The sequence below is a fragment of the Argiope bruennichi genome, chromosome 4, assembly GCF_947563725.1.
Source record: "Argiope bruennichi chromosome 4, qqArgBrue1.1, whole genome shotgun sequence".
Taxonomy (NCBI): domain Eukaryota; kingdom Metazoa; phylum Arthropoda; class Arachnida; order Araneae; family Araneidae; genus Argiope; species Argiope bruennichi.
In genome coordinates, this window is record NC_079154.1 from 139,206,561 (window position 1) to 139,230,719 (window position 24,159).

General features: G+C 29.3%; 1 protein-coding gene across 1 annotated transcript; it reads left to right on the plus strand.

Annotated features, from left to right (window-relative positions):
- LOC129966989 (chondroadherin-like protein) lies at positions 1 to 23,750 on the plus strand. Its single transcript, XM_056081614.1, has 6 exons — positions 1 to 134; positions 11,962 to 12,293; positions 16,444 to 16,691; positions 18,337 to 18,474; positions 20,974 to 21,122; positions 23,506 to 23,750. The coding sequence occupies exons 2-6, from the start codon at positions 11,991 to 11,993 to the stop codon at positions 23,604 to 23,606; spliced, it is 939 nt and encodes a 312-aa protein (XP_055937589.1). The 5' UTR covers positions 1 to 134; positions 11,962 to 11,990; the 3' UTR covers positions 23,607 to 23,750.
- The last annotated feature ends 409 nt before the right edge of the window (positions 23,751 to 24,159 follow it).

Here is a 24,159-nt window from a genome sequence, read left to right on the forward strand (position 1 = left end):
TTTGTATTTATTTCGTTCCTTATCTGTACGTACAAAAATACCACAGATTTAATGCGTTCATTTTAGAAATGCTTTCAAATTGTAAACTACAGAAAAATTGTTCCGTGTATTTTATTTCATTTCCTATTAACTAGGTAAGTTTTACTATTTCTTGAGACTAATGTATTCTGTAACTAAGATTACACGAAGGTTATCTCACATGATATTTCCATCACAACATAAACATCATCATGCATACTATTTGATTGCGTCTTGTTTTATGTTATTCTATTAAGCATTCAGAACCCATTTGATTTATATCAATCAATAGATATAAATCAAGCTGGAAACTATTTGATTTATATCACTTCAATTGATTATATATTATAATCAATTAAAGACAGCGTAGAAAAAAAATGTAATTATTTTTTGAGAAAGTATTTGATTTTAAAAATAAAAAAAAATGTTTTCAAAAGTATTAAAACTTTACAGCAGCGTTAGCGTGAAGAATAAGGTCATACATTGCAATAAAGAAATAAATTAATCGAAATTTTCTTGTACATTAGAAGACAATAAATATTTAATCGGTAAATTCTTTGCATTTTAAAAGCAAAGAAATTCCATTGTTATCATGTTTTCTTTACCTAGGTTCAAACATGTAATGTGGGGATTTTCTTTAAATTTAAAAATAATTAGAATTTATGCAGCATTTACAGTCAAATTGCCGATTAAAAATTTTGGCCTCAAAGAATCTCGTATCAGAATTATAATTTTTTAATTTTATATCAAATTAAAAAAAATTAACGTAGTAGTTGGTACTGTAATTAATTTATATTTTTCTACTTTAAATTAAAAGGTACTTGTATTGAAAATTTCTTGTCTTCAAAAAAATTTCAGGTTATACAGCAACATGAGTTTTGGCGAATTAATGCTTTAATAATCTTGCTTTTCTTATATTCCAAGCCATTTTTTTTAGGTTAAACGATATTTTGACACAACTTTAAAGTTGCAAATTGAATAAAAATGTTAATTTGTCATAATGAAAATAAATTAGTGCTATAAACACTGATTCAATAAAATTTTGGATTCTATTAAGATAATGAATACTATTTTTGCCTAATTCTGCTAACAAGTTTTGAAAAATTTACAAGTTGAATTGTTTCGATTAAATTTGTATCCCTGTCAATTTTCAAAGCCATCTCAAGAGAATCATGTTGCATTATTAATTATTCAGTCTATTCTGTAATGAAATAATGATACTCTTTTAATTTTAGAATAATAAAAAAAAATTGACAGTTTTATTTGTAGTATATTTCTTCTACTTCGGATCCCTTTTATTTTTTAAAGTCATCTGAGGAACACCATGATGCCCACAGCCTGATTATTCAGTCGATTCTGTAGTGAAATAATGATACTAATTTAATTTTAGAATAATAAAAAAATGGACACTTTTATTTGTAGTATATTTCTTCTCATTTCTTTTAATTTTAAAATATATTTCTTCTTAGACTTCTAAAGTTATGCGTATAAATTTTTATGAATTGTTGTTTGTATTTAATTTCACCATTAATTTTGTATTGTAGCATTTAATTTTGCCTTTCACTGTTACTGATGTGAGTTTCTAGAAAATTTTGTGGAAAAACTTTTTTCTTCGATATTTATAAATTATATATTCGAAAATTTTCGAATGAAAATTTGAATACAATTTATCGGATGCCTCAAAAAGTACAACGAACGTTTTTTCATCCTTAAATATTGCATCTAGAGTATGCTCCCAAGTACTCATTTTTAAAATTAATTTTAAAAATAAGGTGGATGTATGAATACACTTTGGATTTGTACAGGCTATTAACAAAATAAATTTAATGACTTAGATTACATTTCGTTCCTCAGATAAGTTTTGGACGAATTCATTCATCACAAATTTCAAGGGTGATATACATTACTTACTAAAGAATTAAAAAGTTATCTGAAAAATATTGTTCACTTGTTAAATTTTAAAAGATGGTTAAATAATACATTAATCAAAGTATTTACAAACCTTATTCAGAATAAATATCTTTACATCTATACAAAGTTGTTTTTTTAAAACAATACTTGCATATACGTGAAAATGCATCATGATTATATTCACCATAAATTATCATTATTTCAAAACGTTCCTCCTTCGCGAAATACGATAATTTTTGGGAAAAATGTAGTGTCATACGCACAATTCCGAGCAAAAAATTTAATTTTCGCATGCAAAATTACATTATTTCTTTAAAAAATATTCGATTTCTCTCTCTTTCTTCTTTATTTAGACGAAGCTGCGCAATCGGACAATCAAGATGAACACCAACATGCGTGAAAACCGAACCATGATGATTGGATTATCTGCAACATGATAAATAATTCTTTCTGATAAATAATTAACTATAATTGTGCTAGAATGTACATAAATAATTTTACTAGATTAATAAATGTTCTATAAAAGTTTTTAAGTTTTGAATAAATTTGTATTTCTAAAATAAATGCTTCACATAAATTTCTGATAACCTCTTTTTAAATTTAAAGTAAGCATGTCTCTGCAAATTTTGTGGATAGAAACGTGGAATACTGTGCGTGAAGAGATGAATGTAAGAGAAATATTTTGATTCTAGCTGTTTTACACGTTAGGGACTTACAAAAATAATTTTTTTTCACTCTTTACTATCAACCTCCACCAAAGCTAAAATGTTTTCCTACAATTTTTTATTATACATTTATTGATGCTTGGCAATTGAAAATGGAGGTCTATGTGCACTATTTAAGGAAATAAATGCTTTTTCCACTTTTTCGGGACACTCTGTATGACGCTAGCACATGCGCGCGCGAACTTCTTCACAAGTCTTTTTGGGCTCTTGATAGATTTCGGATAGATATAAAATTGAATGTCCCATCGTTTGTATTGTTTTGATCTTATGTTATTCTTCTTTATAGAACTGAACGAAGTTTGATGCACAAGTAGAAGGATTGAATGCTCTATTAAAAACTGAAATTGCTCCTTAAAAAAAGTGAAACGGGTGTAGAAAACGATTTTTCATAACTTGGGAACTCAAAAACTTAACTGTTTCGCTAATTATTCTATTTAAGTGTTTGTTTAATCTGTTTAAAAGTTTCTCTAATGTTAATCCATTTTTCAAAAATTTATTTAAACAGAATCTATAATAATACTTTTAATATTTCTTTCATTAATTAATTACCATTCAAACTAGAACCAAGGATTTTAAAACATCTCAATGGACTGAACATAAAAATTAAAAAGTCGTACGCCTTGAAGTAATACGGATTTTGCTTTTTTTAGATATATAAATATGTAAAGAAGCAATGAAGCAGGTCTATTAAAAACGTTATTTTCCCTTGATGCCAAACAAATAAGTTTCTAAAAAATGCAAATCCTATGGATAATAAGCCGTTAGGATGATTATATTAGCATTTTTACCGATTGTCATCAGCCAGATTCCTGTACCTTCACTCAGTTATTAGAATATTTATAAAAGATCTGCTTCAATAATATTGTACATTGTGTAATAACGTAGAGGTTAGGCAGCCTGGAGTCAAAATAGATAAATAAAAACAAATACAAATTCACATAATAATGAACAAAAAATATATCTTTCTATAATAAATAATTAACATGTTAAAAGCATGCTAATATGAGAAACTAAATAAGTCACCTTGCTAAATCAGAGGAAGTTGTATTCCCAAAACGTTTTCGAATGCTTTCTACTAAAGGTTTGTGCTTCAGACGCGTTTTTTCCCCACCGATCGAAACCCAAATTTGGCACAAAATCACCTACCAAATTTGATATAATTAAGCCACTGCAATTTCCATTTATCGCGTTTACATATTTATGAAAGAACAGATCTATAGATTCGATGTCTGCATTGAGTTTTATCCATCTTGTCCTGTATTTATCGCGTTAACTTTTATTCGAATAGACAGAAAAAAAAAAGACAGACGGACAGATATATATTTTCCATTTATGTGTTTTTCTAACCCAGGAGCATGAAGATTCGCCAAAATCTCGAGTTCGAATTTTTTAACGAGGGTACATGCACTGCCTAAAGTAGAAAGATATCTGTATAGAACAAACAAATAGAAGTAGAGCAGAGGCAAATTTCTGAGAAACAAAGAAAAAAAAATGCTCGAAATTTGTATAATTTTTATGTTAGATTGATATATTATAGTAGAACTTAATTAATGTCACATACTGTAAAACATTAAATCCTAAAAAAACAAAAAACAACAACAACCCTAAAACAAAATATTTTTCTAAAACATTCGATATATTTCAGTCAATACCACGTTTTGTTATATTGTGTACATTTAATAGAAATTTGGCAATAAAAGACTACAAAACGATTTCGCACAAGTTTTTCTGAAGCAGCATTTTTTACTAGAATTTAAATAATATATTTCAAAATCATGGTGAAATTTTGTTCTTTTTATTCGAAGTCACTGAAGTTTTATTCATTTTTTTCCTACGCATTAGGGAAGGGCTGCGCAAAATCACAAAATTCTATTATAACATCAGATGCAATCGCAATTTCTTTCGAATAATGCTCAACCAAACATTATAACTATCTGATGACATTCTTTTGAACGCAAGTTTTGATTTTTAATTATTTAATGTATCAATGTTGCCTTAATTTCATGAATAATAATTTCTAATAGGCAGGGTGAGATCAATTCTGGCAAACGAGAGTGAGAGAAGAGCCCATAGGACGCTGTAGGAAACTTGTCTTATCTCCAACCGATTGTACGATATGGCGAATAGCTGAAGACCGGCCTGAAGACTTTTCAGGCCGGATTCTTAATTTCTTCCTTTTTGATTCTATATTTATTCTTTTTGCTAATATTTACTTGGTATTTTTACTAATTTGGTTATATATATATATATATTTAAAATCCATACTATAAATTATCTAAAGTTTTCATTTAAGAACCATAAAAATTATCATACAATTTTACATCACAGTTTTACATTACAATTTTACATCATCTTTTCTTCATAATAGAAAATTGAACCTGTTCTTCTCTCTCTCACACACACACACACGCACACGCACACAGACGCGCGTGCGCGCTCCGTATCATTTCATTCATTTAAATGATTCAATGAATAAGAAATATGCAACAGGATTAAAAATAGGACCAAAAAACTCTAAGGGTTATTTAGATATTCCAAACGAAACTAGTTTTACCTCGGAAAATGAATATTATAAAATACATATCTGCCAAAAGACCTTATGTGTGGGTTTTAAATTGAATGTGACAGATCAGGTCAGTATTATTGCAGTGAAAGATGCGGAGGAGACAAGAAATAGTGCATGTATGAGACAACTAATGGAAATGGCTATTCTGCAAAATGTTTGTATAACGAAAAGTTTAAAAATGTTTCTGTATTTTATATTTTGTATTACCATCAGAATCGCATTTCTAGTAATGAAAAATCGATTCCCTTTCGGACAGATATATTCTCGCACTTGTAGACAATATATAGGACATTTAGAATTCAGATCTCTATTATGTATCTTATCTTAAGAAAAACATTGTTCTCGCAATTGTAGAACAATCTTATGGCTTAAAATGTTAGTAATGTTTTCTTCAAACTCTAATTCAATAATAAGAGAATGAAGCAGATTCTTTTCAGTCCGAGTAACATGGCATGAGAAAGTTTCATGTTTGATTTGTTTGTCACGTCTTCAACTTACTTGATTGCATTAGGAATTGCATTTTGTGAATAACGACAATTATATGACACTATTTGAAGAAAGAATTATCTTCTATGAACATTATCATATTAATAAAAGCAAAAGTGAATATGTTGTTGAGGAATTAATATCCAAAGAAAGCATTTATTTTAATTTTAACATTAATAATGGATAATTGAATAATTGACTAAAATAGATAATTGAATAAAATACTTTATGTGACTTTCCCCTTAACTTTCTGGCATATCTACTCTCTTATGAAAGAATGGAATTGTTTCTTTATTTTACACAATTCCCGCATAAAATTGCTGTGGACCATGAGTAAAATGCTGATTTTGCTGAGAAGGTTAAAAGAATATTTGAGCTGGACGATTTTTAACCTCCGCGTCTAAAAGGTAAAATCCCAGGACCAATACAATTGCGTAATGAAGAATATGATCAAAACTATGAAACCGCGAGTGCTCAAATATTTATTTCCATAGATCCATACATGAGATTTGTGAGCTTCGTAGTATAGTAAAGAAAACCGATGCTTTTATATTATTAACCGCATGCCATCGGTGAACAATAGTTGGGAAATAACTCATTAGCACACGGATAATGCACAAGTAGTACCAGAGAACCGAGTTTGTATTTTAGACGATTTTTTTCAGAATAGTGAAAGCAAGATTTGACCTAAAGATGCAATGACAATCACAGGACGGCATACTCCTGCGTTTAAGATTGACGTCTGAAGCGTGCTTATATGAAATGGCGCTCAAGGCCCCGGAATAGTGCTCCTCTTTTTCAAATTAAAATTCCCTCCGAATAACAGAGAAGGAGGTGGTTGATAAAAATTAAACCTAAACCATTATGCATTAAATTTCTTTAATTTATTTTTCTCCAGCCACCGATCAAAGCATCTTAATTATTAATAAATTCATTATTATAAAAATACAGAATTTTAAAAGTATGTATAAAAATGTATAAAATGTATAAAAACATTTGAAATTATTTTTTTAATGTTATGATTGACGATTAAAAAGGAACAATACATGCGATTCTTTTTGAAGATATCTCAAGAGAATCAGCAGCATTGGGAACGGAGTCAGTTCATTCGGAGCGGAATCCAAACTAATTTATTCGGCTCCTAATGGGATCAGTAATATGCACATTCGTTTATATTTTTATAACATGCCAAAACTTTCACAGAAACATTTGATCAAATTTCTTATTTTGATTCATTTGAAAAGATTCAAGTATTAATGCATCAAAATCTGTGCAATTTTAGCTAACTTTCATTAAGCTTCAAAACGCTTCAAGCTTTTATAAAGTTATAAAAAAAGATGGCGGAATTTATGATGCCTTTTAGAAAGAGCCATCAGCTTTTTGCATCCAACGTGCAATTATCTTTACTAATATTAATTAATACTAACGCGAACTTATAAGTATTTGGTGTCTATTTCTTATTCGTTTGCACGTTACATTCCAAACCGTTGCACACAAATCTACTTAGGAAGGCTGGATGTGCATGCCAGAGTTATTTTTTTTTTTTTTTTTGGAATTGAAACAAAAATTTTTATTAATGAAAAAATAAGCAAAATTTAGGTAGTTGTACTAGCAATTACTGAAATTATTTTCGCAAAAATTTAATTTTTACAAATTTTCAGCAATTTTTTAAATTAATTTTAAAATATTAAAATTAAATGAAAAATCATATTTTCATTTTTATTGTTTTCAATGTATTTCCACACACTCCTCAATTTTCGCAATTTTTAAAAATATATTTTAAAATATGAACTGCAGCGATAGCTTTCATTGTTGAAATTTAATTTAAATTTGTTTTGTTATTTCATCAAAACATAAATTTTTTTTGTTATGAAAGATCATTATATTATCGAAAATAATTTTCAATCAAAAATTTGATTTCTTTTTTAAACAATGAAAATCTAGTAGGTAGTATTATAGTTTTTGAATATAAGATCTTTTTTTCGGCATGATTTGCATGTGATAATTTTTATATCGGGATTAGATCTGACCAAGTGGTATCTATTAAATATTTATGCATATTTAGGTATTATCATGGCTTCTAATGCTGTGGATATTTTCAACTATACATTTTATAAATGACAAATCTCTTTATAAAAAATTTTAAGGAATTTTAAGTTATTAATTTGTGTCATTTATTTAGGTGATAGAACTAAAAAATGCTTTTAATCGTTTAATAAATGCAATTATCGAAATGAACAATTCAATTATGTATGCCCAGAAAATTATTGTATATATCTGTCGCCGTCTTTTTTTTTTCGGCTAACAGTTTAGCATTTTTGGCTGTTATGCAGTTTATGATTGCAACAAAATTTTCCCGTAGATATTATAATGTTCTTATGATAATTTTAAATTTCGAAATCATGCAATTTTTTAAAAGACGAAAGATATAAATGACATTTAGGATTGCTTGCATTTTAAACTTGCAATATATTTCGTTGAACAATCTATACGATGGTAATTTTATTTAGCTTCAGATTGAACGCATTCCCAGCAAATATTTTTTTCCATTCTTTGATATAATTATCTGCAATATGTAGTAATGTTTACTATGCCACATATTTATTTTCTTATATAAGCATAGTTCAATTTTAACAATTTTCGCACATTTGTAATATGCTTTTATCTGTACACAATTTTCCAGTTCCATCTGGTACATTTTAGTCAAAATGAGGACTCTAGTGAAAAAACTTTGCCAAGCAAATACTTTAAAATTAGTTAAATAATGTGTAATTATTGTAATTCTAATTAAATGTATGCTTGATCAAAATGCTAAATAATCCTTATTAAATCTTATATATTTATTTTGAAATTCATTTTGCGCAGCTCTATTTCAGAAGTTAAATATAAGGGCCTTAATCACTCACTTTATTATCTAGAAAATCTTTTTATCTCATTTCCATTTTATTTATGCACCAAAATTCAAATCAAACAGTAATGTATTGTTTTTTCTTATCCCTCGCTAATTTATTTCTCATTGAAAATTCTAACTTTAGTTTAGCAAAAACTAATGAAATTCAATTGCTAAATTGTTTGAAACTTATAAAATTAACTTAATGGATTGAACTAGTTGTAATTTTAAAAGTAATATATGCAATTCATATTCATAAATCTTTATGAAATATATATCAATCTTCAATGTCAACTGTTCTTTTCTTCGCCACATGCAAATGTTTATGATGGTTCACAATTTGTCTGCATTCTTTGCAATCTATATTAATTTTTTTTCAAAATAATTATTAAATCAGTTTCATGTATGACTTACAAATGAGAATCCAAAGTTCATTCTCACATAAAACTCTAATGTCATGTTTCGTTTATTAGGAATTCTTACAGATAGAAAATTATAAATTGAATTCCAAAAATTAAACCAGAATTTAGAAAATCTTTTTAATGAAACAAAAAAAATATTGGTTTTAATTTTATAATTGCAAAAATGTGGAATTTAAAGATATAAAAATAAAGTTCAAGAATATATATTTTTAAATATTTTTTTATCAAATTAGAATCAGTAGTTGATTATACAAAATTTGAACTTACGATTGATTCTTAATTTTTTTTAATATCCAGCTAAAGATTTAATTCTGATACACTTTTTAAAAAATTTCTGAGATACATTGTTATAAAGAAAATGTACTTTATGAATTTGAAATTTTTTTCCATGAAATAAAATCTAAGGAAATAATTCTGCAATCGATAATGTAACAATAGACAATATTTAAAAAAAATGAAAATAGAGATATGACCCTTACTCTTTATGTTCAATAATAAAAAAATTTACTAAAAAAATTAATTTATTAAAAAATTTAAAAATGTTATTACGAAATTAAATAAAGGTAACAAAATTAAAAAACTGCATTTTTAAGAGTTAAAGGCTCTCATTCTCTCTCCCTTCTGGCACTTTATTATGAAAATCTATTTCGAATTTCGTCCTTTTATTTCTGCATTAGAAATTCAATGAGCTTCGGCAACCGTCTGTTCGATAAAACATTCACCATCGAATACTGCGCAATAATTAAGCGATAGAGATGAACTAAATTTTATTTCATTTACTTATATTTTTAGTTTATTGAGTTACAAAAGCTTCTAAAACTGAACCAGTTTGTAAAAGAGAGCGCTATCCTCGCTGAATAATTAATTTTCAAGAGCAGCTGTACTGTTTTTAATGAAAGATTTCTCAAAGTCATTCATTGTTATGAGATTAGAATTTCCAATTCTATCTTAAGAAATAGTCAAACTATTTTATTATAGTTTGTTGTTTTTTATTATATGCAAGCCATTTTTTATCACATTAGTTTTTTTTTGTTAATAATTTCTACCGTTAGAACTAAGTGAAATTTATTTTCGATTCTCTTTATTCAATTTGGTTTGTAAAAATTCTAAAAAGTCTCTTAGCTTTTTCAAAAAAATTATCGCCTTTTTTTTATAACAAATAAAAATGTTCGGAATATAAAAATACACCCTAATGGTCTTATTTTCATGAAATCTGATGTCAAATGAGCAAGGAAAAATTTTGCAGCATAAACTCATTTTTACTAAATTGAAATTCTTGCTGAATTTTTAAATACGCTCTTTTTGAATTTACTTCTAAATTTTGTAACTTTAGGTATGAAGCTTGCCACTTGGTATTATTTTTAATTGTTTTCCCATCGTGCAATCTATAAAAAGAATTCTAGTTTAAAAACATTATCATCTTAGAAGAAAGGTTTTTTTCCCATCCTTTCTGATCAGAAGAGACCCTGCTATTTTCGTTTATTGGGAAATTATTGATTTTTACAGCTACTCCGGCTTATGAACTATGTGGTTAAAACCGAGATAATCCTCATCCAATTTATTCACAGAGGAAAAAAAAATGGTGTCACTTTTTTTTCTTCTTTCGAAACAAGTCAGTTTTGCTAAAATAACAAAAAAAAAAAAAAAAAAACTTTATGGAAAATCAGTTATCGGCATTTGTCTGCAATTATGAGCCTATATTAGTTAATGCTAATCCATCTTCAATACTCGCATTTGAGTGCGAAGCAATTAGCATACTTGCATATGAATCTTCTGGTTAATGGAGCAGTTAGTGGCGTAGTGACGAACTGAATTCCCCAGCAAGATCACGTGTCTCCAATTATTCAATTCTCTTACATTAATTTGTTACATCTCCATAATGGACACTCATTTAATTCTATTTAAATGTTCAGATTTCGTGAAAAGTGAATGAGCACTATATAGATATTATACTGCTAATTGTGTCAGCTTTCTTTACGTGTAAGAAATATTAATTATAATCGTAATGTAGAAATTTTTTTTCTTCCAAAATTTTCCATGTTAAATCGTTTGATGATGCCGTTTTAGATAATTATTTATGCGATGTTATTACTGATAAATATTTGTCTTATTCAAGAAACTTCAGCACATAATATGAATTGTTGATAATATAAAATCATGCCAATAAACTTTTTATTTGGTTTGATTTAATGCTTTATAATTCATCATTCCAGGAATTTTATCTTTTTGAGGAAAGCATATTCTCTTTTCGTTCGTATATGAATAAATAAATAAAAGGTTTCAGTATAATTTTATTATTTTAAACTACAAAGATTTGGAAAGAAGCTTGTAAAGGCTTAATGTAATTACTGAGAGTTGGACCATCAACGATTTTTAAAATTTCAGTGTCATTAATTTGTAAAAGGCAAATAAATTAGTGCAGTAAAAACTTGTGTCTATTGCAAAACAAATTGATTATAATGCTTTAATTATTAAAAATTCATAAACGCTTTAGTTAGAACAGCAGCATTATATGTTTATTCTGAGTAGTTTCGTAAAACGGGTAGTCATCAAATTACGTATTTCTTGGGATTATTCTCTAGAAATAAGTGTGTCCTCACTTCAAAATCGAAAAAAAAAAAAAAATCTACCGCAAACGATAGGGGAATGAAAATTTGCTTGGCCTTAATAGGTAATTATATGTAATTATTTAGATATCTCGTAATTTCAACTATTCCTTGAAAAGCCTGAAAACAGTAAGCAAATTATCTTTATTACAAAATTACTCAAAAAATAGTTTTTCTTCTTGTAATTCTTTTCAATGCCGTGAAAATGAAATTATTCTATAAACAGGTATTTGCATTGAGTAAAAAAGACGCACTGTTAAAAAATCTACATTTTTTTAAAAAAGAAATTTTTTATAAAGGCTTTTATAGCTCATTATGTGTATTCACATCTTTTCAGCTTTGGAATACCTTGGAAAAAATCAGCATATGTTACTCATGGCAACTTCTAGGAATTTTATGAAGACGCTTTTAATTTTACTTTTGTGCTTCTCATGGATAAAGGCCCAGTGTCCATCTGATCCCAAAACAATAGAGCCATGCCAGTGTACCAGTTCTTTACCAGGGCAAGAAGAACTCGTTTGCAACGGCCCAATAGGCTTGGTACGACTGACCACAGTCCTTAGAAATGAAATGTGCGGCAGAACTATAGGCAAATTTAAATTGACCTTGTCGGACATCGAATATCTGCCCAGCAATCTCTTTTTCAAAATCATCGTTAGAGATATTCAAGTGAGTAGTTCATTTTGTGCATAAAATTTTTAATTCTTGTTGGATTTCTGATATCAGTTTCCGGAAGATTAGAATATTCGTTATGAGTTTCAATTTCTATTGATTCCGAAATTTGTGTCATAATTATTCTCAAAATTTATAGGAAGTCACAAAATATAAAGGTTTTCCAAATGAAAGGCGGGCAATTTGAATGAAAAGAATTCCATTATTGAAAACCAAAAGAAATGGCCATGGGCGTTGTAACACAGGTTCCATCGTTTAGGTAGCAGGTCTATATTTTTTCTGTAGAAAGATGGTGGTTGATTCTTGAGGAAGTCCTACACAGCTTCCTTCATTTCGGCGTCCGAATGGAAACGGGTCCTTTGCAGTGCTCTCTCATAAAATATGTGGAAGATGGGAAATTTCAAAGACGTGGAAGTCATGGGGTGACAAATCCGGACTGTACGGCGGGTGTTCCAATACTTTCCAACGGAAGTTTTTAAAGTCATATGTGTTTTACGGGAGGTTAGGGGGAGATCATTGTCATTAAGAAGGATTACTTGTTGTGTGAGAAGACCCAGTCAATTATTTTTGATTGCTTTTCGTATTTTCACCTGAATACTGCAGTATTATGTTGAATTGATAGCATTCCCTTGGGGCAGGAAGTCAAACGTAGAATAAGAAAACCGTACAACCACATGTTTTTCTGATCTGGACGCATCCATGCATAGCACGACTTTACTTTCGAACCATTTCCTCTAATACGAGCAGCTTTCACTATTGAACACCGTATGCATTGCGTCGCTCTTTATATCCCTTATCGATGACGCTGCTATAGCTTCAGTCATTCTGACACAATCGCAAGTGTTCACACATCACAACACTGGTTCCAAAAGTGTACGCCATAGAAGCTTCGACTTCTTCAAGGCATCAAGGCATATTATATTTCTCATAATTATCAAATATCAGGTAATTTCAACTCTATTTTCTACTTTTCACTTGTACGAGGTTTGGTTAAGAACAGCTGATGTCATAAAATCAAAGTAGTACGCGAATATCTGAGTGGACAATGAAAAAGCTGTGTCCATTGGGGATTTCAAAAAATCGTATGGAATCAACAATAACATTAGTATCACTGTTGTTATAATTCTCGAAATCTATTTAATATGATTTAAAAGCTTGCTGTGACCTGTTTCATTCATCTTATCTATTATATGCAAACGTATTATTTTAAAATGCATGCAGCAAATTTATATAGAGTGCAGTGCCTCAATAAAAGTTCCGATAATCGAAAAAGTTTGGGAATCATTACATTGACGCCATTCATTGTTTTCAACATTTCTCAGGTTAAAATGTCTAAAGATTTTATCAATTGTCATGAATTTTTTTCTTTTTATAATTTCCGAATAACAATGATTCTTTAAAAGTGACAAATAACTATTCAAAGAGAAGAAAAATGATAAATTGTCTTCATATTTCAGCATTTTTATTTGGATTTTAATTGCTGAAACAACATGATTAAACATGTTTTATTTACTGGTGAATGCTAAGTGTTTTTGATCCCATGAAGTTATAAACAGTAAAATAAAATGAACCGCCTTTAAAAACATCGAATTTAATTTGAGAGTCATTTTAAAATTAAAACATTTGTATATTCAGTGTCTTGTTCCAATTGATGCAATTCAGCTTCAATGTCCATAATTTAACATCTGGTTTTGAATGCAGGTGTCTTTAACCAATGTTAGCAAAAGGCAGAATTTTTTATATTTGTATTTTATTTCTTCAGAAATGTGGGTATAAGCTCTCTTTGCTGATTGTAAAGTTTACTGCAGTAATTCTTTTATACTTACATATATAAGTAGTGTAAATTTTAATACTATAAACGAGTTTGTAATAAAATCAATTACCTTATTACCTTTAAACGTTATAGCTCCAGGTAAAATATGGGATGAGAAGTTATCATACATATAAGCAGGTTCTCACTCCTTGAAGGTTGCAATAATTGTCTAATGGTTGGATTTTGAAATATACTTCCTTCACAATGGGCCTGCGCATTGTTTTCGCTTAAATGGGGACTATTTTGTGTAAGTTGCAGTACTCTATTATTGCTTACGAGTATGTATTGTCTGTCGACCAAAGATTCTGTAGAAACTAAAGATTTTGAATTATCCGAAATTTGGAATGATATAGAATCAAATCCTATGTTAGATGAAAACCAGAAGATTGAGCTTGGTCAACTGATAAGAAAATACTCCAAAACATTTTCAACTGTACCTGGATGCATAGATTTAGCTGAACACGATATCGAGCTTGAAAATGAGAGACCTATTTGTGCCAAAAATTATAGATTATCACCGCGACAAAAATCTTAAAAGCTGAAGTGGAAAAGATACTGACACTAAAAGTCATCGAACCAACCACTTATTCAGTTTTCAGTATCCCATTATTGCCTACGTGTGTGTATTATCTGTTGACCAGTTATTCAGTTTGCAATGCCCCCGTTATTACTTGAGAGTATTGCCAGTCAGGTTGCGGTATGCCGTTATTGCTTACAAGTGTATGTTGTCTGTCAACCAATTATCCAATTTGTAGCATCCCATTATGGGTGACGAGTATGCATTATTTGTCGATTATTCACTTTGCTGCCTTCTGAACAGGACGGATTTGTGGTGCATTTCAATGTTTACACTTCTTGTAGTTTGGAAAATGCCAAAAGTTTTACCGGTACCTTTCATTCAGAAGTTTTGCTTTTTATCCTCATAGAGGCTGAGACTGATTTCTCCGAGACACAAACAAACTGCGTCATTTATTTTATTGAAAATTTTCTCAAATCTAATTCTCCTGTGACGATTATCTACTTCCAGGCCCTAAGCGATAAGTGAAATCTATTAATTATATGTTTCATTTTGCCAATATCTTCTTGAAAAGCGAGCAATGTTGCCAGCTAGCAAGCTAGCAATGTTATAAATTACTGGTAAACAGAAAAGTTTTGTTAAAATATATAGCAACTTTTCCATAATGAATCTAAAGCCACGGGAGAAAATGTTGTTTATTGGTTTGTGCAGTTGACTATAGTAATGTGATTTTGTATTTTTTATCCAGATAAGGAAGATTTAAAACCGCGTTCAAGTATGGTAAGGAAAGATTTCTATTTGTATTTCCGTGATGCAAGAATATAAATAGCATTGTTTTTATTTTTTGTGAGATGCATTCAGTCCGAAATTTCTCGACGAATAAATAATATGCAATTTTTTCGATATTTTCTTCTAATAAGTCTTTCGAATATACTATTTAAGACAAAATAAACGTTTTCTGTTTAAAAATATAACCTATTATAAAAACAATCTTGTTAATATAAAACATCTTCTTGGAGGGAATGTTATAAACAGGCGTAAAAGAATTTATTATTTCGATAGTAAAAGTTTTGAAATGATGGCCTTTTTTTGAGAACGAAAATGATTAAATGTGACAAAAATGATGCTATTCATAACATAAATTTGCAATTGCAGATCAGGATTTCTTTCCACAAATGGACATTAAAAATGACGTGTAAAATATTTTTTCTTAAATGTCCAATATACAAAAATATTTTGAATTAGACTGTCAATTTTTGTTTATATTTATTTATGTAAAATCTGTTTATCACATGTGTGAAGAAAATAATTTAGATGAGGATTAAAATTATTTGTAGGAGAAATGGAGAGCCTACAAACTGAATATTCTAGAAGAGAAAAACTCTATTCACTTAGTCGTAAAACTATTATTACTTCTCAAAATGTATCGATAAAAAGAAATCTGCTGCGAAATTTGTATCCCTCTTATAAAGATGAGTCAGCTAAGCTTTAGCAAATGACATACTAATTAATTAAAGAACCCTTATTTTTATAATGTTGAATGGGCAGATGCTGTCGATACTTGTAATATTTCGGAAATTGCATTTATTTTTCATTGTCTGTCACTAACAATAAATTAGTTCCTTTGTACAGAAAGGTCACCCGCCTAAGAGCTTTTCTTTTGGCTGTAATGATGAAGAAATTTAAGGTGGATTACTCTAAAGTCCCCCATCTTTCCGATGAAATAATTAATGTCGAAACCAGACCAGTGCACATATATTAATTTGTTTCCTTTTGAAGGTGTAATTAAACATAGATTCTACTCTTCTTTTTTGCAGATTTCTTTCACCTATATCAGCCACTTCACGAAGGCCGGTCGCTCGGCTTTCTTTGGTCTGGAACCGTATCTACAGTCTTTGTCCATGAGACGAGGAAAGCTTGTGGATGATCTGGACTGGCAAAAGATCGGGGATCTTCATGCTCTCACGTATCTGGACCTCTCTTTCAACAATATCACTCGAATACCCCTCGACTGGTTCGACCACCCTCCACCGAATCTGCTTTCTCTCATACTAAAAGGAAACAAGTGAGAACTGAATCTCCTTTATTGGAATTGGAAATTATGTGTACATAAAGGCTTCAAAACTTGTATAATCCTAAGTGAAGATGGAGCAACAATGCATAAGTACAAATCAATCATCCTTTATGGAATTAATTCTAGTGAGAAGAAGCTACTTTTAGGATTCCTATCAATTGGTCAGAAGAATCAGTCAATTTGCTAATGTTTGGATATATTCCTGCGGTCTGAAAAATAAATTATTAAAAGTAAAACCAAGTCATTTCCCAAAAGCACAATATGTCATTTTCATATGAAGGAGTAGTAATATTATAAGCTGACTTTTATTTAAAATCATTTTTCAATATTTTAAGCACTTTAAAAACTTTTTATATATTATCACCTTTCATTTTTTCTTCCTCTCTATCATTACATATGGATTTTACGCTATCAGAAGCAAAGGTGTCGATCATGTTTTGAAGGCTCTATCATCATTTCTTTCCGTATATGTACTATCTTAAATCTATTTTCTTTTAGCATTTACTTGATATTGGGGAGTAAAATAGAAGTCACACTGAAAATTATGAACTGGAATATTATCCTTGTGAAGAAGCTAGTCCACAGCATTGGTTTCTTCGCAGAAGTCGTTTCTATAAATCAGTGAAGTATGAAAGTAAGGACATTCGTATAAGATCAACAAGGACATGGATCGCCATCAATATCCTTGAGCCAGACAAAAATTTATGTGCGTAATAAATATGTGGCGACTTGTTGCAACAAAGAATAAGTTTTGTCAGAATTTCTCAAATTTAAAAAGAAATTCCGTGTTAAGACGTTTCTCTTTCTGAACTATTAGCATATATTTCATCCGGCATATATGAGCAAATAATTTCAGCTAAAATTACAGCCAAATGCAGTGATATGACGGGTAAAAACTCAAGCTCAATGGTTCAGTTATATTAACGTTCCGTTTTGAAGCAAAACTAGGGCTATTTTGGAACGGAATCATAATTTTATCATGGAACGGAATCATGGCGAGGACGACACCTGAGCCAGCACTCCTCTCCAAACTTCTACAACACACCAACGAGGGGACGTTTGGCCCCGACGGATTTAGCGAGCATCAGATCAGCTTACAGGACGGTTCTTCAGTGGAATTGGGTCTTGAACCTGCAGCCCCCCGGTTCCGAAGACAAAACCTTATTACCACGGCCGTCAGCTTATATGATAAACTACAGGAAAGTAACATAACACTTCTCCATTTAATCTTTGATGTAACATAAATATGCTTCTGTTCCTTTGCGGTCACATCTAGCGTAAAACCTGCTGAGGTTGCTAGAATTTCTGTAACAATATCACCATAACTCTAAACAGATAAGTGCATTTATTTATAATTGATTTAATTAAGAATATAACAATCATAATGTTATGAAAGGTACGTAAAGATTAAACAAACAAAAATGAAAACAATTTGGTTAGTATTCAGGTTTTGTAAATTTAAATATATTTAGGTTTGCTTATGATTGTTGAGTATAAAAAGTATAAAGAAAGTCTTTTTTTCATCTTCAAATTTATCGTTTTCATACATAAATGGTAACAGAATTCAAATATCGAAACTAAGCATAATTCATTGAAGCATAATTCATTGAAGCATAATTCATATATTTTTTTTCAGGATCAAGACTTTGGAAAGCGGTTCATTGAGTCACATGCATGAATTGATAGAACTGGATTTGTCTGACAATCAAATTCATTCGGTCACGAGAAATTTTTTTTCGTGGCCAGGGAACGCAATGATATTTCTCAGACTCAAGTGAGTTGGCTTCACTCCAATTTAATCAAAGTACACGTTAACCAAAAGAGTAATTCTTTCGGTTAAAAAATATTTTTAAAAAATGAGATGATAACTTTGTGAAATGTAATCTCACGTCAATACACTGTGGCTGATTCATAATTATATTATCTTTTGATATAATTTTTATCACATACTTCTGAATGAAATTTTAAAAATAATTTTGCCACGTACAAAAAAAATATTTTATTAATTTTTGCTTCTAAATTACCAGAGTATGAAAATTAAAAAAAATTAATTTTATTAAATAAGAAATTTTTAACTAAAAATATCGGTGTAAATAAAGTTGTAAATATCAGATTGTAAAGTTGGAATGAAGAAGAATTGGATGGGTTAAAGTTATGTGGTGTGAGTGTCTTTTAAAAAATAGCATACAATTTTTACCCATGGATATTATAAATTCATTTAACCCCAATGTTCATTTTGAATATGTAAGATACCCTTAAAATGATAAAATTAGGATGCAACATTTTGTTCCCGAATAATACAGTACCTTTTGCGATATTTCAGTATCTGTAAAATTAAAAAAAAAATAGCATCGAACCAATCGACAATGAGACATCAAGCTTCTTTACATAAAATCAGTGAAGAAACCGGGTGGAATTTTGATTTGAAGCATTTATTTATCCTTCAAATAAAGAGATCTAAAAAGCAAATGTTTTAAAATTCATTTATTTGATACTTCTATTTTTCTCTTTTTAGCTCTCATTTGGCCTTCCTATTAAAACAATATGATCTGATAAAAAAATTTCATTTCTACTTCATAAAGAAAATCAATCAATTATGTAAATATTAACAGAAAATTTAATACTGAATTTATAAAAGAGAGCAAAAAAGCTTTAGTCTAAACAAAGAAATGACTCTAAACTTCTCTTTTGTTATTTTGAATAAACTTTTTTTTCACAAAACCCAAAACAATGCTTAGAAATATTCGATTTCGTAAAATTAAGTGTGCAAATATGTATTGAGAGATTGTTTCTGGAAGCTTAGGTTGTGAAATAAATAGCAGAAGGATTTGAAAGTATAAAAACTATATCCACAAATAGAAATAATAAAATGATTTCTTCATAGATTTACTTAGAAACATGGTTCTCTTTCACAAAAGAATTGAATTTCTATTCATAGGCTGGGGGTGGGGAATGAAACTGATTCTTTGTGAAACAATGGAAAAAGGAAAACGCTTGAGCGTGATACCAGTTCGCCTAAAGCAGATTTTCACTGAAATTCATTTCTGAAACGTGATTGGAAAGTCTGAAGCAGTATGGAAGTTTTTCTTCCAGTAACTACAAATAAATGAAAAATAATACAAAAAAAGAAAAAAATACTAAAAAGTAATAACAGTATCAGCATTAAAGGTGTAGCTACCTATTAGAAAAATGAAGTATTAAAAAACCACGTTTCATTTGGATTCTGAAATAAAATTTCCTTTTTTGGCGAGATGACGATGAAATCGATCTGACGTCAACTCTTGATGCATCTTGCTGGAGGAGAAAAAAAGATAAGGGTATATAAGATAAGATATATCGAAGCATAATAATATTTTAGGCTTGATCCGTTTGTGTCTGGTTGGATAGCAACAGCCTCTCACCTGAAGCAATTGACAGGGAGAATGCCAGCTGAAGAACATTTTCATCTTAATAGAAGCGAACGTGAAGACATCTTACTTTAGATTTAATACCCAACGACAGAAATATCTTGATCAAAACTTAAACAGCGTGAAAGGCATGATGGAACAATGATATTGGTTTGAATTTCATTACTGTGATAAAAAAAGTTGTTAAAATTATACTAAAAATAAATTTTTTAAAAATCATTGAAATGAGAGAATAAAATTTATTAAAAATGAAGTTGAGATATGATAAAAAAGAAATAGATGTTATTAATTTTTAAAGTGGTGAAATTAATTTTGGTGTCAAAATAAGCTCTGTGATTATTAGGAAAAAAATTTAAATTTCTATTTATTCTAACTGATTAAAATATCATTAAAATTTTGAAAAGACTTCCTTAGTTTGTATTTATTACTGAAGAAGTAACTACACAATCAACTTTAATATTTGTAACAGTCTTCCCTGTAGAATGTTGCACTACATTGAAATCTATACGATATGTCGATTACACAGTTTATATAAAGGATAATATTTTAGAATTTATTCCATTTATTCTATCCCATTTCTTCGGAAATAATTTTAGTGATATTCTGATATTTCTCTTAAACAAACAAAAAAAAAAAAAAAACCCTGCAGAAATGGACTAAAGGATTATTTTGGATAGATTCTTTAAATATCAGTATAGACACAAATTTTGATGATCAAATCTCGGTTCGCTTGCCAAAGACTTGGTTATGAAATTCGTAAAATATTTGTCAAAGCTCACTTGAGAAGATTATAATTTGTAATTTTCTTCTTGTAGTTCCAAATTTTTGGAAACTTATTTGAACACACTCTTATGTTAATTTATCAGTGACAATCAAATCAAAACTCTGCCGATGGACATATTCGATGAAATGATGGGCTTGCGCAGAATTTACTTGGATAACAACCAACTTGAAAGTATACCTGAAGAACTTTGGAGTCCTATTTGGACAGATCTAGAGATATTAGACTTGAGAGGTAAGCAAGTGCCACAGTTAAATTTTACCTTTTGTAATTTTCTGTATTTTACTACAGTGTACACTATCAGAAAAATAAAGGAAAGGTTTTTAACATTCTGGTGATTATTTGTAAGTGAACTCTGGAATTTGATGTAATATTTATCCCAAATAATTCTTAGTTTTCTTAAACCATTCTATCTAAATACATTCATGCTAATGAAGGATATTGCAAATTCTTCTAAATGCAAAGATCTCTAAAAGTCTTTGAATTTAAAAATAATTCATAATAACACCTTTCATATTTGGCTTCCTTTCTGCTACATTCCAGGTCACTCAATTATTTTTGAAGTGCATTCAGCAATATTAGGAACTCTTAGGGGTGAAGGATTCAAAACGAAGCGTGCAGAATATTCTGCACATGTTGAAAATAAAATAATTTCATTTTTTGGTTGGTTTCGCATCCCTTGTGTTGTGAATTCGAATGCCGCCGGTCAAAGACTCCATGTGTATGTGGTGGCTGGTGCACGTATAAATCTGTCGTGATCACAAGGTCCTCCAAGTCGAGGTATTATCACTGGAGGTACTGGATCAGAAGTAATCGTTCTCCGATTCAGTTCTAAATTAAGAACTGTGACGAGTGAATGAAATATATGAATGAAGTCCGCCCCGTAAAAAGGATTGTGACGTGTGAGTAGCTAAGTTATACTCTTGGCCCTAGATGGCGCTACTGAAAATAAGACGTTAAAATTATCGGCTTAAAATCGTTGACTTCGTCAGCGGGCTTGTCTATGACAAGTGCCTTAAGAAACAACACACATAACAAGCGTCTATTACAATTGAAGAACTAATTGAAAGTTTCTGTTTACTTTTTTGTATGAAATAAAACTTCTCTTAAATGGAGGCCTTAATTCAATATTTTATTAGAAGTTTTATGGGAAACTTCTCTAAATCCCCGAAACATGAAATATCCATCTTGATTCCTTACTTCAAAAATTAATAGGATGCTGATGGGAATGAATCACAAATGCTTTAGTTGTCAGTAAATAATGAAATTGTTTGGAAAGAATATTCATCATTCATTGTCCGAAAAAATTATTGACGAGGTGGTCAGTTTAACTAATTGCTGTAATTATTTTGGTCCATATGATATAAAATATTATGAAAAATGGTTAAAAGGATTGGCGTATCCATTTTTTTAAAAAAATTTTTGAACTGTCATATAAACATTTCTCACTTGTTAGACTAAACATTGATTCATGATTTCTCTAATAGAAAAAGAGAAAATCATGTTAGTTTTGTTGCTTTGCTTACGGGATTTTTGCAAGACGATTTTTTCTTGGTTCTCGCGTTCCTTCCTAACATAACAGAAGCGGTAGAGTTTTATTCTCTCAACCCAGGAACACATTTCCTTTTATAGAGAAATGATGGGCAAAAAAAAAAAAAAAGACTCTTTAAAAAATGTTTTGCTATTCGCTTAGTACTTTTTGAGAAACTTGACAAAATGGACCTGGGTGTTAATATAAGCAGAAGAACTAAATAGTGTTTTATGTTATTTATAAAAAAATAATGGATATTGTTAACACAGAACTAAATTTAAAGCTGCTACACTTCATTTTCGACATTCAAATTTCATTTAAAACTTATTTTAGCTTTTTTTGTTTCATAATTTAGTTAATGAAATATATTAAGTATTTTTCCTTTGAACACGTTATGCAATGGGAAAACTACGCCAACGACTGTAGAATGCATCACGTGGATTTATTTGATATCCTTATGATTTATCGTTAACTTGGTTAAAATATTGTATTACCAGAAAATGAAAGAAGCTTTAAATGTCCTCCATAAAGATTAGTTTGAAGCAAAATAAATAATAATAATGATTCACTTCGACAAACCCTTTTTGCAAAAGACAAATTATAAATATCAAAAATAAGTGCAACTGTTTAAAATATTTTGAATCGATTCAGATGTGTACTGAATATTAATCCATTTCAGAAAGCTTTGTTTTTTTTGTTTCTAAATCAATTTCACTTTTTAAATTCAGATTGCAGTTCTACCTTTTCTCGTGGTGCAGAAAATATGAATTATTCTTTGCTTTATAAATTAATTTCCTATCATTTGAATATAATACTTAGAAATAATTTTGAGTTCATTCTTCATATTTTCGATCTTTAGACTTACTTTCATTATAATAGTTCTACATTTAAGGTTCTTTTTTATTATTTTTTCTGTTTTCCTTTCATTTCTGATTTTTATTTGAATAAAATTGTAATTGAACATAATTTATTTAGAGATTTTAATTCCTATAGGTATTTAGCACAGTACCTTATAAAAACTCTTAGATAATAAAATTAACCTTTTAATGGATTTTGTTTAAGAAATGTCGATATATTCTTTTTCAGGAAATCCACTCAATTGCAATTCCACTTCAGTGGATTGGATTGCAGCATTGCGGCCGCCGCTTCACTTATATGGATCGTGCCAGATGCATTTAGTTCACTGAACATATTATTATGATATCTGTAGTTTTTGCAATATTTTTAGAATATATATTCATCCATTTTCGTCCCTTTTATCGCTTCAATGAAACATCTTTTTTATAATTCAACATTTATTCGAATTAAAAATTACGCTTTTTATGCTTTTATTTTCCTTTTGAATTTAATTACTGATAAGATATTTATTTAAAAGGGTGAGCTTTTTAAAGACGAAATACTGTATGATCCAGAAATTGGAAAATCCCTGAAAATTAATAATAATAATAAAAGTATGAAAATAAAAGTACATCTTTTGATCAAAAAGGGTGGAAATTGAGATGACTTTTTTTGTGTCACAAAACCAGATATTTTGTTTATTTGGTCTTTTTGTGCTAAATGCAGTTGTTCTTGCTAAAACTTATTAAAAGATTTATTTAGTCTTATTTAAAGATGAACTGCTTAGTAAACCAAAATCATTTAGGACTTTGACAATCATTAATTCACAAGCACATAATGATAGCAAGATGCCATTATTCAGTAAAGGATGCAATATAATCAGATTTTTTGTCATTAAACAAG

Excerpts from the sequence above, each read along its gene's own strand:
- LOC129966989 (XM_056081614.1), top strand. The coding sequence starts at position 11,991 with ATGTTACTCATGGCAACTTCTAGGAATTTTATGAAGACGCTTTTAATT. Across the intron at positions 18,475-20,973 it reads ATGATATTTCTCAGACTCAA|TGACAATCAAATCAAAACTC; the intron begins GTGAGTTGGCTT and ends TTAATTTATCAG. Across the intron at positions 21,123-23,505 it reads AGAGATATTAGACTTGAGAG|GAAATCCACTCAATTGCAAT; the intron begins GTAAGCAAGTGC and ends ATTCTTTTTCAG.